The 15522-nt window shown below is 42.0% G+C and overlaps 2 protein-coding genes across 6 annotated transcripts in view; both read left to right on the forward strand.

The window, feature by feature from the left end:
• TBC1D1 (TBC1 domain family member 1) overlaps window positions 1-15522 on the forward strand; it is a 255452-nt gene that overhangs the window by 65402 nt on the left and 174528 nt on the right. The window lies entirely within an intron of this gene.
• On the forward strand, window positions 3578-4177 carry PTTG2 (pituitary tumor-transforming 2). The gene is given in 3 exon segments (XM_017883758.1): window positions 3578-3698; window positions 3701-3857; window positions 3859-4177. Coding segments are annotated over 3 exon segments (597 nt in total).

The following is a 15522-nucleotide window of genomic DNA, read 5'->3' on the forward strand; positions in this document are numbered from 1 at the left end:
TACTTGGGAGGCTGAGGCAGGAGAATCACTTGAACCCAGGAGGTGGAGGATGCAGTGAGCAGAGATCACACCACTGCACTCCAGCCTGGGCAACAGAGCAAGACTCCGTCTCAAAAAAAAAAAAAAAAAAAAAAGAGGGGAGTGTAGAAATGAATTCCCCCAAAGAAGCCACTGATGCATGCCACGTTGAAACTTAAAGGATTACTTTTATCCGGTCTTTGGGATTATCTGCACCATGACTCCCCTCCCCTTACATGAAGGATCAAGGTGACCACATAAACATTTAGACTCCCTGCGTGAGATGGGAGAACATAAGCCCCTGACGAGTTTGTATAATACTCATGGCCACAGTTACACAATGTGGCAGGCATATCCCTTCCTTTCCAAAAGAAGGGAAGAGACAAATGTATGATACCTGATATTACACATGTTTTCATTCTTCACAATCACTGAAGTAATAAATAACACTACTTTTTTAGAGACAAGGAATTTATCTGTTGACAGGAATATGTATTGCTGGGCACAGTGGCTCATGTCTGTAATCCTAACACTTTGGGAAGCCAAGGCAGGAGGATCTCTTGAGCCCAGGAGTTCAAGACCAGTCTGAGCAACACAGCAGGACTCCTCTCTACAAAGCATAGAAAGACTACCTGGGCATGGGGGTGCATGCCTGTAGTCCTATGTACTCAGGAGGCTGAGGCGGGAGGATTGCCTGAGCCTAAGAGTTCAAGGCTACAGTGAGCTATGATCACACCACTGCACTCCAGCCTCAGCAACAAAGCAAGGTCCTATATCTTAAAATAATAATAATAATAAAAATAAATAATAAATAATATAGAAAGAGAAGAGAGTTGAGATTTCAAAACAGTCCTTCTGACTCCAAACTCCATTTTATCCTACACCACTTTTCATAAAAGTTCAGAACAGATTGTTTGATGTTTTCTTATTGCTCATTATTACTTTTAAAAGGTCGATTCTGACATTTGATGTACATTTTCTGACAAACTACATATCATTTTCCTCCCTCCCTTCTGTCTTTCCTTCCTTTTATTCTTCCATTTATAATGCAACAGATGATAGTTTTTCATGGTGTCCTGTAGGTAGTATATTTTATTTTAAAATACCAGATAAAATTATCAGCAGCCACTTGTGGAAAGCTTCACCGGAAAATATTACTTCAACCATACTTATATATGTTTTTTAAAATGCTAGTTTTGCTGATCTCCACTTAGAACAACAGAAACACAGATGGCTACAGTTACTGGATTTGCTGCCAGTTTTTGTGCCCCTTTCTCATACACATTTATGGTGACCAAGTTTACTTTCAAAACATATGCTAAGAATAGTAACAGATTTTCAGATTTGAAGTTGTCTAGGAAAAAAGTATGCTTCATGTTAAGAAAGAGTCTGTAAGATCAACAAAGCAGATTCATCTAGAAAACCCATTCTCTGAGCAGGCCATTTTCATCTCTAACCAATAAACACCAGATTCCTTAGCTTGGCAGTCAAGAACCTTGACCATATCTGGTCTCAGATGATTCTTCATGCTTTTTTTTTCTAGTTCCAAGATGCTGTAGTCTATTTTCCAGCAAAACGGGACAGTTGATTTTACCTCGTAGCCATGCTTTCCTCTGTTTTGCTCATCGTTGTTCCTTTTGCCTGGGGAGATTTCCTCTTACTTCTTCCTAGCTCAAATGCCACCTCCTCCAGAAAGTGTTCCTGGATTAGATTTGCTTTCACACCTCTAGACCTCACTGGTCTTTATTTGTCCCGTCTTTAGGACACATATACAACATCTTCTACTTTAATTATCTCTGCCCCAATTCAAAGAACAATTAGAAGGCTATTAATAAAAAATGAATGTGTCAGAACAGTTGAAAGAAGTTGCTTAACAATGATTTCTCCTAATGATATAATGAGACAGGATTGCAGACAGGTGGACTGCAATTATTTTTTAAAAGTTGCCTACCATAGTTGTTGAAGAAAAACAATTCAATTAGAATGCCTGCTGATTGGCACACACACATTACCCCACCAGTCTCCCTGTTCCCCATTACCTTCTACTGGTACATCATATATTTACATTCCCTGACTGACTCTGGGTGGCACTTGAGTTTACAAGCTCCATATAGAGGTTACATCAATCATTTGATATACCAGGTGCAAGTCATGGCTCTGTCACTTTCTAGCTAGCTGTCTCAGGTTAAGAGCAAGACTTCTAATGATACCTTTGAATGGCCCTTTCTTTTCGAGGTGGCCTTATGCAAATAAATAGGTACAGCTGACCCTTGAACAATGTGAGGGTTAGGGGTGCCAATCACCTGCACAGTCCAAAATCCACCTGTAACCTTTGACTCCCAAAAAGCTTAACCAATAGTCTTCTGTTGACCTCACCAATAACACCGTTGACTAACACATGCTTTGTATGTTATATGCACTATATCCTGTATTCTCACAATAAAGTAAGCTGGACAAAAGAAAATGTTATTAAGAAAAATCATAAGGAAGAGAACATATTTCATTATTCATTAAGTAGAAATAGATCGTCATAAAAGTCTTCACTCTCATTGTCTTCACACTGAGTAGGCTGAGGAGGAGGAGGAAGCCGAGGGGATGGTCTTGCAGTCTCAGAGGTGGCAGCCGCAGAAGAAAATCTGAGAACAAGCGGATCCATGCAACTCAATCCTGTATTGTTCAAGACTCAACTGTATATTTTTGCATGTGGGCTCAAATACATACACACACATGGCCATGGGTCAAAGATTCATAGAATAAATTAGACAGCAAGAATATTTGTCATTGAATTGAAATGGCTCACTGCAAAACTGCCTTCAACTTATCTCTAGGCCTTAGAAACAGAAGTGACCCTTTACTGCTGTGAATCAATAGCCTGGACTAGATTGGGGTTGGATTGGCCAAGGTACATAGTCATTGCCATAGTCCAGTATTCCTGCCCAAGCAGTCACCATTAGTAGTCACATTGTTCAGACAGCGCCTCTCGGCTCTTCCCACCACTGCATGCTGGATTGTCTGCCACGAGTAGATGAGAGTTGGCAAAAGGGATAAATCAGGATGAAACATTTGGGCATTTTGCAGTTTAGAGAAACTTTGGGGGTGCTGCTTTAGTAAAAAATGGAAGACTTGCATTTATTAAAGGTTAGTAAGAAGTGAAATCGTGTATGCAAAAGTACATTATAAATTAGAAAATGCGGTAAAGGCAGAAACTATTTATTTATTGGTTGTTCTGCACTTTACCTAAGTGGTTTTTGATCATTTCACAATGTATAAGAGTTGGGTTTTACCTCCATTTTATGGATGTGGAAATAGGGCTTGGATGTTAGCTAACTTGCCCAAATCTTACAGTTAACAGAAAGTGGTACTCCTCAGATTCCTACCCAGGTCTGTCTGACCTCAGGCCTGTGCTCTTTGTGTGAGTTCGTGCTGACTCCTAGATGATGTGCTAGGCACAAAAATTAGATATTACACCAATTTCCACTATAGTTAACATTCTATCTAAGTATAAAGTGGGACCACAGTCTTAGATGAATTTGGCTGTTGAGAGTAGCAATAATCCAGGATGGCTACTCTGATCTATGTTGATAAGGAAAATGGAGAACCAGGCACCCGTGTGGCTGCTAAGGATGGACTGAAGCTGGGGTCTGGACCTTCAATCAAAGCCTTAGGTGGGATATCTCAAGTTTAACACCATGTTTTGGCAAAACGTTCACTGCTCCATCAGCCTTACCTAAAGCTACCAGAAAGGATTTGGGTATTGTCAAGAGAGCTACAGAAAAGTCAGTAAAGACCAATGGACCCAGCAAACAAAAACAGCCAAGCTTTTCTGTCAGAAAGATGACTGTTAAAAAAAAAAAGCTCTGTTCCTGCCTCAAATGACACCTATCCAGAAATAGAAAAATTATTTCCCTTCAATCCTCTAGACTTTGAGAGTTTTGACCTGCCTGAAGAATGCCAGATTGCACACCTCCCCTTGAGTGGAGTGCCTCTCATGATCCTTGATGAGGAGGGAGAGCTTGAAAAGCTGTTTCAGCTGGGCCCCCCTTCACCTGTGAAGATGCCCTCTCCACCATGGGAATGCAATCTGTTGCAGTCTCTTTCTAGCATTCTGTTGACCCTGGATGTTGAATTACCAGTTGTTTGCTATGACATAGATATTTAAAATTTCTTAGTGCTTTAGAGTTTGTGTGTATTTGTATTAATAAAGCATTCTTTGTTTAACAACATAATAAATACATAAATATAAAGTGGGTCATATTCCTCTTTATGTGCATCTGTCTCAGCTGTCCCTTGTTCCTATATTTCTTCCATAGTACGGCCCCTACTCTTTGGGGATATGTCAACATGATTTACTTCTGTAGAGAAACAGGAGACAGGAAATAGCAAAGGATAAAGGAGAAAAGGCCAGGGTCAGGCCAAGAACTTCCTACATCTTTTCTTCCCAGCCTAGCGTGAACCAGATGAAAGCCTTAAAGAGGTCCTAGCAGCAAAGGGAGATAATTGAAAGAATGAGAATTTTGTGGAATACTAAAAAAATAGGGTACATATTTGCAGCTAGGACTAACATTGATTATCTTAAAATGTCTGTATGGCTAAATAATATTCATGAAATCCCATGTCTTATGCTTCTAATGTCTTATAACTTAAAGCACTTTTATGTCCATGCCTTGAATTCTGTACAAAGCTTTGATAGAGTCACAGATGTCTGGTGTCAATCCAGATTGCCTGAAAGGCTTCAGGGGTTCCTCTGTGGTTCCTGAATTCCAGGACTTAGTGAGTTTCCTAGACCAAGAGCTGCTATTCATTATACATGTTAGTGGTTTTGCTCTTTCTACTGAAAGTGGGTGGTGGTTATGTCTCTGAACATGTTATTCCATAAAAAGCGAACTGGATATGGCTATTTAAGAACCATCAAGGGCATGACAGGCCAAAGGTTCCAAATCCCTCTTCAATCAAAGGATGCTGTCAGAACTGACCTCCAGAAAAGATGCAAGGTCTCACTTCTAGGCTGTCATACTGGTCCTTAGAGAAGAGTTACCATTTTGTGATCTGCCCCAATCCATTATTGATTTTTGCTTCCATGCTATTTTAAAACTGGAGAAGGTTTAAGTTTAAAAATTCAAGACAAATCATAAAACATTTGGGAAGTCACTTGTACATTGCCTGTCTTCCCCACTAAATTGTGGGCCCCATGAGGGCAGGGACCATCTCTGTTTTGTTCACTATGGAGTCCAAGTACTTCCCCTTATCTTGAAGCTGATTCTGTGGTGGGCTGCTCCAAGTAATCTGTCTTGGGCCAGTAGTCATGCAGGTCAAGGATAAGTTTCCATTAGGTGTGGGCATAAGTTCCTACCCAGGCATTGTCCTCTTCACCAGAAGAACTAAATTTCATCTGTAAAGGAAGACATCACATTCTGTACATGGTAGGGCCTCGTTCTCCTGTAAGATTCATATTTCTGCATTTTGGACTCAAGAACCATAGGTATATCCCATGGCAAGACAGGAAGTATTACTGAAGTCAGACTCCCTGGGTCTTCACCTTGTTTCCTCTATTTAATGGCCATGCAACCTTGGGCAAGCTGGTAATGTCTAAAATTTTACTCTTAAAGCTGTTGATAGAGACACAAACATGTTTAAATTTCTAAATGTTTACTGCCATAGTAAGGATCTAAATGACATCAGAGTAGAAATTCAATAAATATTTGTTGGATGGATGAGTGAATAATTAACCTCTCAGACTTCAGTTTCATCACCTGTAAATAAAGAGGTGTAGCTATATGATATCTTTTCAGTTCTAATATCCTGTGGACTTAGTTATGTTAGTAGTTACGATATTTTTTATTCTTAGTAATTTTTTCAGGATTACTATGAGGATAATAAGAAGTCAAATTCTAAACTGAAATAAGTCAAGGGAATTGAATAAAAACTTGGATAAAAAAAGAAAGTGTTTTAAAAATCACCCTAAATCCAATGATCAGATGGCCTTTGCTTTAAAGTGTGTCTGTGGTCAGCCCAGGGAAATAGTCTACAGCTTCTCTGAAGCTCTTTAACATCTTCATTACAGTCAGTTTAAGTATTTCCTTGGCAATAAACATCAACTCTTTTTCAGATGTTTCTTTGCATATGATGGCCTTGGCATGAGACATGAAACCATTAAGAAAATACAACCCAGGTCCTCTGCTACAGTCCATAAAAATCATTTAGTTGAAGCTATGCGTATTTATTTATTAGCTTATACTCATTTTAAACTGACTCATAAAAGTACAGTATTAGGCCATTCTTGCTTTGCTGTAAAGAAATACCTGAGACTGGGTCATTTATAAACAAAAGAGGTTTAATGGGCTCACAGTTCTGCAGGCTGAACAAGCATGACACTGGCATCTGCTGGCTTCAGGGGAGACCTCACAACACTTTCAGTCATGGCGAAGGCCAAGGGGGAGCCGGCATCTCACATGGCAGAGCAGGAGCAAGAAAGGGTTGTGGTTGTGGGGGGAGGTCCAGGTGGGCAGATCACCTGAGGTCAGGAGTTCGAAACCAGCCTGGCCAACATGGTAAAAACCCGTCTCTACTAAAAATACAAAAATTAGCCAGGCATGGTGGCATATACTTGTAATCCCAGCTACTCACTGAGGAGGCTGAGGCAGAAGAATTGCTTCAGCCTGGGAGGTGAAGGTTGCAGTGAGCCAAGATCATGCTATTGCACTCCAGCCTGGGTGACAGATTGAGATTCCGTGTCAAAAAAATACCCATCTATGTACTTATGTACAAAATGTCTGAAACTGCTAAGACTGGGTAGTAATTACATGGGTATCTCTCATATTATGCTATTTATATGTTTTAAAAATATTTAATAATTTTTAAGATCCCAAGAAAAAAGAATACCGTAATAAAAAACATCCAATATCAGACTCTACTCTCTTGTAGATTAGGAATAATATCTCTGCTCTTTTTCCCCCAATGGCTCATTTGTATTTGGCATTTGATGCCTGCTTAAAACACCAGGGTGACTATAGGGTCCCTGATGTTGGTTAGGGGCCCTCTCTTAAGCTTTCATAGCACCCTCTCTTTTCCTTCTCACTGCATTTATCACCCAGTTGTGCCATTTCCTGTTTACTTGCCGTATGGGCTTGCTGGACCATAAGACGTTCCTCTAGGGGCAGGTGGCTTGCTTACTGTAGCATCCCTGAGGACTGGAATGCAATAGATAGAGTGGCTGAATGAATTACTACAGTGACAACTGCAATGGCTTAAGTTCGGTGCTCTTTACACACATGGGCCAGGGTTGGATATGCGAAATTACCACTTGATGAAATTAGTTAAAGCAGCATGTGTTGGCACAGAGAGGCTGTGTGCCCATTTCTTGGAGTCCCCTAGGCTTCAGTGCATACACCACAGTCTCACAGTTGGAAAGGAGGGTCAGGACGCTGTGTTTCATGTAAGGTGATTCTAAACCTTGTGCTAGATCCACTGACACATCCAACTCAAGACTCGGGATCCAACTGGACACTCAGGTTCCCATTAGGCTATGGCCAGGGCCAAGCCCCCTGCCACTGAATTTCCTAGGCACTGGGAGGTCAGGGTTTTCCTGTCCACTAGCGTGACCAGTTTTTCACAGAGAGGACCAATGTGCCTGCCTTCCCCAGATCGGGCAGCTCAGCTCCTGCTTTGTCCTGGGTTCAGATGGAGTTTGGCTTGCTGGCCTCAGCATAGCCTGGATGGGGACAAGGGGCAGCTTACTGCAGGTCTCACTTTCTTATTAGCCCCCGGCCTGGCTGTACCCTTGAGAAGGGCCCTGCTGCCTCGGACCCAACAAGAATTTGCTTCCTTTCTCTCTTCCTTCCTTCCTACCTCATTCATTCATTTGTTCTTTAGAATCTGCTGCCATTTCATGTCTATTTGTATCTCATCTAGCTAGCATCAGCTCTGTTCCCAGCCTCATGAAAAAGGCCAAGTTCCTTCCCTGACAGAGCCTGCTGTTGGCAGGAAGCTGCCAGAGCATAGTGGCTGTCTAGAGAACCTCTCTGGGCCATGCCAGCTCCCTGAAATCTTAGAGCATGAAGCCCTGTGTTTGTAGCAGTTAGGACTTGCTTGGAGGGATGCTGACAGGTGGTCTATGCAGACACTGCTCCACTGTGCCTAGGTGAGGCCTTTGGTGAATTATTTTACTTTCCTGAACCTCAGTTTCCTCATCTGCAAAACAGAATAAGTAATACCTTGCAGCAGGGTTTTAAGGTAATTAGGGGCTATGAAGTAAAGTGGTTAAGTTGGCAGCGTGCCTGCGTCTGATTCTGGTTTTCTTCTTTCCCAGCTGAGTGCTTCAGTTTCCCCATCCAAAGATAGGTATTCATACTCTCGACTTCATGCACTGTAAATGCTTAGAACAATGCCTGGTGCATGATGGATGCTGCCTGAATGTTTGCTGGTTTTAGCAGTGCCTGGCAGATAGGAAGCACTCAATACACACTATGTTCTACTACTATTATGATTACTCTTACCATCTAGGGTGGTGAGATAGATAATATATGAAAACATCTGGCATGCAGTAAGTACTCAGTGGATATTGTTTTCGTCCTTCCTGATCCTTGATCTTGGAGCAGGGGTACCTTGAAGTGGAGGGAGGTGATCCCTGCACTGAGTTGGCATTCTTTATGCTCATCTTGTCCCTGAGAACAAGAACTCTAGAAAAGTTCCAGGAGCATCGGGGCCCTTGTGATATTATGACCTCGAGATTGGTGAACAGATATGTTTAGTTCTATCTTGACCCTGAGCTAAGGCTGCCAGGCACAAACCTGTTGTTTATTTATGTATTTTATTTATTTACCTGAGATGGCGTCTCATTCTGTCACCCAGGGTGGAGTGCAGTGGCATGATTTCGGCTCACTACAACCTCCACCTCCCGGATTCAAGTGATTCTCCTGCCTCAGCCTCCCAAGTAGCTGAGATTACAGGTGCCACCACGCCCACCTAATTTTTGTATTTTTAGTAGAGATGGGGTTTCACCATGTTGGCCAGGTTGGTCTTGAACTCCTGATCTCAGGTGATTCACCTACTTCACCCTCTGAAAGTGCTGGGATTACAGTTGTGAGCCACCACCCCTGGCCATGGGCATTTAATTTAGTGTATATTTCACAACATACCTGAGGGAAGCTTGGAAGGGACCTTGGAGACCATGGGCCTAATACCCACAATTTACAAGGTGGAAACAGGTTCAGAGAATGTGACATGAACTGTCTGATGTCACATAGCTGGTTGCCAGCAGGTAGAAGCTAGCAGCAAGCACCTGGACAGCCTGGGCTGCCTCATACAGAGAAAGACTCCACAAGTCCATGTACAAATTGATTGACCCACTATAGATGACTCCTGACCCTCATCTGAAAGCTGAATTTATCTTCACCTCACCCAGAGCAAAACTTCGGTTGTGTTTGAAAAATTCCAGGTGAGAAGAGCAATGACTCAGACGTCACTACTTAGAAGCGTTCAAAAAACTGAGTGGGATCCCGACACAAATGGAAAAGAGAAGCTAAGCTATTTCCCTCTTACATTTTCTCAGCCCTTACATCTCCTATCAAGATCAATAGACATTTTCAATTATGTACCTTCTCTAGCTGTGCACAGAGACTAAGATGGAGATGGTGGCTTATTTTATAATCTATGAGTTCCTTTGCTAAGTATAGAGACATCTTTTATCTTTTTCTTATTATTATTATACTTTAAGTTCTAGGGTACATGTACACAACGTGCAGGTTTGATACATAGGTATACATGTGCCATGTTGGTTTGCTGCACCCATCAACTCATCATTTACATTAGGTATTTCTCCTAATGCTATCCCTCCCCCAGCCCTCCACCACCCCAGTGTGTTATGTTCCCCACCTGGAGACACCTTTTATCTTAAAGGTTTTCAGAGGGGCATTTGCCTAGGAACATGGCACTTGGGTCTTATATTCTGGAAAATGAGCTTGCTCAGTGCACCTGAAAATTATACTGAGTTTTACCAGGCACACTCTTCTTGTTGAGATGCAAGTACACGTGGCTTGGTGGACTTTTTGTAGGAATCTTAAGCTACAACAAAGGAGACAAATTCAAATTGTTTCGTGCATTTCTGCAGAGGTTTGTGGCACCATTTATTTCCAGGTGCTTGCCGTGCAATTCTGATCCAAAATTCAGTGCTGAAGCACATAAATTTAGGCTTTGAAAAGAGTGAGGACAATCACAAAGAGTTTCATTTGTGTTTAAAACTTGGCAATTTTAAAGGAATCTTATTAAGATAAAAAAAGAGGGCCGAGGCAGGTGGATCACGAGGTCAGGAGATCGAGACCATCCTGGCTAACATGGTGAAACCCCGTCTCTACTAAAAAATACAAAAAACTAGCCGGGCGAGGTGGCGGGCCCCTGTCGTCCCAGCTACTCGGGAGGCTGAGGCAGGAGAATGGCGTGAACCAAGGAGGCGGAGCTTGCAGTGAGCCGAGATCGTGCCAGTGCACTCCAGCCTGGGAGACAGAATGAGATTCCATCTCAAAAAAAAGAAGAAAAAAAAAAAAAAGAAGAGAGCCAGGCACAGTGGCTCACATCTGTAATCTCTGCACTTTGGGAGATCGAGGCGGGAGGATCACCTGAGGTCAGGAGTTCAAGACCAGCCTGGGCAACATGGTGAAACCCCATCTCTACTAAAAATACAAAAATTAGCTGTATGTGGTGGCATGTGACTGTAATCCCAGTTACCTGGGAGGCTGAGGCAGGAGAACAGCTTGAACCTGGGAGGCAGAGGTTGCAGTGAGCCGAGATCACACCATTGCACTCCAGCCTGGATGACAGAGCAAGGCTCTGTCTCAGGAAAAAAAAAAAAAAGATAAAAAAGAGAAATTATTTTAGAAGTGGGTAATTATCCTAAACAAAGGCAAACTAAACCACCTTATAAAAAAACAGAAAATTCTGATTTACTATAGAAGAAGTGAAGTGGAGAAGAGGAAGTTTGGTCAATTTTTTATAACGAATAGATTTGATTGGAAATAGGAGGTTTGATTCTTTTCAGTTTTATTTTTGAAGGAGAAATGGAACTTTCAGTTTTAGAAAAAAAAAGTTATTTCTTGATAAAATTAGTGCTCTGTCGAGTGATGCTTCTAATGTTTCCACTATAAATTATAGCAAAATGTCTGAGTTTAAAGCTGAGAGTCTATGTTGAGTTACAGGACAGGGTGTGGGTGTCAAACTCTTTGGACTCTAAATGTTTACAGTGTTTTCTTTTATGAGCTCATGACTGCTGGGTTTTTCCATGAATTTGAAAGGAGTGTACAGTGTTTTGAAAAGAAGATTATTTGCTTAAACTTTTAGACTGAACTAAAATAGAAAACACTGATTCTATTTTGGAATGTCTTACAAGCTAAAAAGTAAACATGATTGCTGTACGTATTGAACAACATACTGAGAACAGATGTTTAAATAGCAAAATGTAATAATTTAGCTGTTTTTGAAATATCACAGCATTTTAATGAATTGATTGTTAATGAAGAGATAGGCCTACGTCATAAGTAAATTTCTGTTTCAGCAAGAGTGTTACGTACAAGGAGAAAGAAAGGCATCCCCAACTTGTGTGAACTTTATTCTCAAGGGACTTTGTTACTATCTTGTCTCCTCTGGGGTTGCAAGTTTGGGGGTTCCCTTTTACCTTGCAGTCTTCTTAGTATTTCTGCTGCGACTGCAGCCAGCTGCAGGTTTTTGGATACATTTAATGAATTTTGCAAGGCTTTTAATTTAATTTAATGAAGGTGGCTGGGGTCACTAAAACTGTTCTCATGAAGTCTGCTTGCTGTTATTCTGGCTAACAGGAAACTATGATGTAACGCACAAAATCAAAACACAAAATTGTTTTAATTTTTTGTTTAAATGTCTACATGGATACATCAAGGTAGAATGTTCTTGAGGTACCCACCTCAGTTTATAAGGTACTCCTCAATAAGTCCTCACCTAATTTGTCCTTCTACTTCTCTACACTTTCTTTCCTTCATGAACCAATTTATTGAGCACCGTTTGCTCTGATGATGATCTTCAAATACTCCGTCTTGCCACCTGCAGATTCATCTTGAATCTGGCATGATTTAAAATGTGAGTGTGGGTGTGTCCTCGAGAGAAAGTGAGCGATGTAGACAGGTAAGGAGGGATTGGAGGTGCGGGGCTGGGAGAGCAAGTGTGAGTTCCACATGTGAGTGAGCAGGACCCATGCCTGGGGACGAATTTCCAAACTGTTGAAAGGGTGGCAGGCTAGTGATGCTTGTGTGTCCCAAGTCTCTGCCCAGCTAGTATGATAGGAATTTACCAAAGACACTTGGACGATTTGTGGCTTGGCTTATGGAGTTAAAGTAACAAATGGAGCACAGTTTTGCTGTTAGACACCGCAACTCATAAAAAGGGAAAGGAAAATATCGAGACACATGCTGCAGGCCCACCATGCTGGAGTGAATTTTGGCTCACACACAATCTCTTCTCTGATCTTAACTGTGTGTCCTGTCTTATTTTGTGTATCTATAAACCCAGCTCTGAGCTTGAGGCCTCCAGCCCATCATTTCTGTTTTACTTCTACATTTAAAACATATAATTCCCACTATTATTACAATACCAATCATTGTTGCTACTACTAATACTATTACTACCACCACTACATCTACAGCCAAAATTTGCTGTGCATCTACTATAGGCCAGTGCTTTATCTGTTTTTTTTCTTCTTTTTTTTTTTTGAGATGGAGTTTCATTGTCACCCAGGCTGGAGTGCAATGGCACAATCTCGGCTCACTGTAACCTCCACCTCCTGGGTTCAAGTGATTTTCCTGCCTCAGCCTCCAGAGTAGCTGGGATTACAGGCATCCACCACCACCATGTCTGGCTAATTTTTGTATTTTTAGTGGAGACGGGGTTTCACCACATTGACCAGGTTGGCCTTGAACTCCTGACCTCAGGTGATCCACTGCCTCAGCCTCCCAAAGTGCTGGGATTACAGGCATGGGTCACCAAAACTAGCCCTTTTAAGTGTGGGTTCCATTATTACAAGAGCTCAGCAACTTAACTTACCTAAAGTCTTTCAATCATCATCATGTAGAGGGATTTACCAAAATTAAGATATAATTTACATTCTGTAACATTTTAGTATTTAGCAAATCCACAAATTTTGGTATTTAGTATATTAGTGTAACCATCATCACCATCTAATTCCAAAACATTGTCATCACTGCAAAAAGAAACCCTGCACCCATTAGTAGTCTCTCCCTATTTTCTCTTCTCTCCAGCCCCTGGCAACTACTAGTCTATTTTCTGTCTCTATGGATTTGCCTATTCTGGATATTTCATATAAATGGAATCATACAGTATGCAGTCTTTTGTAACTGGCTTATTTCAATTGGCATAGTGTTTTCAAGGTCCATCAATGCTGTGGCATGTGTCAGTACTTCATTACTTTTTATAGTCAAATAATATTCCATTGTATGGATATACCACATCTTGTTGATCTATTGATCAGTTGAGGGGCATCTGGGTTGTTTCCACTCTTGTGAGTTGTGCTGCTGTGCACATTCATGGACACATTTTTACATGGGCATATATGTTTTCAATTTATGCAGAGGGATTTTTAGTGTTAGATTTTCAGGATTTGGTATTATCCTTGGCAAATACTGGTTTATTTGGAAACAAACTTGTCTGTTTGTAAGAGATGACTGCGTGGTATCATCAAACTAACACTAACGTTCCCTCTCCACTATGAAGCTCTGATTTCTGTCCTATCTTCTGTGCAAGCCTGATTTCCAGAGAACACTAATCCTCTACGCCTTTCTCCATGCGGATCCTTCTTCCTGGAAAGCCCATTCCCTCTCCACCATCTGTAAAAGGCCTGAAACCAGCCAGGAAGCTGGGTTTTCCTTTGCAGGCTGAAGTTATTTTCCTTTCTCTGGGAACTCATCAAAGCTTCACCTGGGCTTTGAGGGAAACTAACTTCAGGGTTTTGTCACTCTTTTCCCTGCCTGAGCTTCCCTGCTACCCTCTATGCCCCTTGAGGGCAGGATTCTGGTCTGACTCAGTTTTTCTATTTCCTGCAAGGAATTCTGTGACTTTCCACAATAGGTGGTAATGAATATTCATATTTGTGAAGTGAATACATTCCTGATCCATTGCCAAGTGGTTCTGATTCACTTGAAACCCAGTTGAATTTCCTTGTAGAGTTGATATTACATTGGCTCTACTTTTAAACAGGTCTGAGGGTGGGGAGGATCAAGCTGGCAGAATGAGGTCATTCTTTTGCATGTGTCCCTACCTCACTGGCCCCCACACTGGAGGGCAGCGTGCCTGGCATCACCTCCTAAACTCACAGGAGGTTTTGCTGCCCTTGCTTCTTGCTCCTCCTAAACAGAAGAAATTGGCAGAAGAGCTGGGGCAGGAGTGTCAGGGTTTGTTTTGGAGGGGATATGGTCAGGCTTAGTAGGGAAGCAACTGTTCCAGTTCCCAGACTGGCCCCGCTGTCTTTCAAATCCTCCATTAATATCTCAGGAGTGCTGAGATGGTGAGACATTAAAGCATCCTTTTCAAGTTACTTAGAAAGACAACAATTTGGGATTTCTGTAGGGATACTGTATTAGTCCATTCTTATGCTGCTAATAAAGACATACCCGAAACTGGGTAATTAAAAAGGAAAGTGGTTTGACTCACAGTTCCACATGGCTAGGGAGGCCTCAAAATCATGGCGGAAGGCAAGAAGGAGCAAGTCAAATCTTACACGGCAACAGACGGAAGAATTGAGAGCCAAATAAAAGGAGTTTCCCAGGCCGGGCACGGTGGCTCAAGCCTGTAATCCCAGCACTTTGGGAGGCCGAGACGGGCGGATCACAAGGTCAGGAGATCGAGACCATCCTGGCTAACCCAGTGAAACCCTGTCTCTACTAAAAAAATATAAAAAACTAGCCGGGCGAGGTGGCGGGCGCTTGTAGTCCCAGCTACTCAGGAGGCTGAGGCAGGAGAATGGCGTAAACCCAGGAGGCGGAGCTTGCAGTGAGCTGAGATCTGGCCACTGCACTCCAGCCTGGGTGACAGAGAGAGACTCCATCTCAAAAAAGAAAAAAAAAAAAAAAAAGGAGTTTCCTCTTATAAAACCATCAGATCTCATGAGACTCATTCACTACCATGAGAACAGGATGAGGGAAATCACCCCCATGATTCAGTTATCTCCCACCGTGTCCCTCCCACAACTTGTGGGAATTATGGGAGCTACAGTTCAAGATGAGATTTGGGTGGTGACACAGCAAAACCATATCAGGTACTATCATGTCTACATCTTTGCAGTCCTATTTGGATAGCCTATTGCTTTCCACAAAGCAACTATATATATATATATATTTTAAAGTAAAGGGGCCGGGCGCCGTGGCTCACCCTTGTAATCCCAGCACTTTGGGAGGCCGAGTGGGGCGGATCACAAGGTCGGGAGATTGAGACCATCCTGGCTAACACGGTGAAACCCCATCTCTACTAAAAATA

Source organism: Rhinopithecus bieti, unplaced genomic scaffold (assembly GCF_001698545.2).
Source record: "Rhinopithecus bieti isolate Rb0 unplaced genomic scaffold, ASM169854v2 scaffold_13349, whole genome shotgun sequence".
Taxonomy (NCBI): Eukaryota; Metazoa; Chordata; class Mammalia; order Primates; family Cercopithecidae; genus Rhinopithecus; species Rhinopithecus bieti.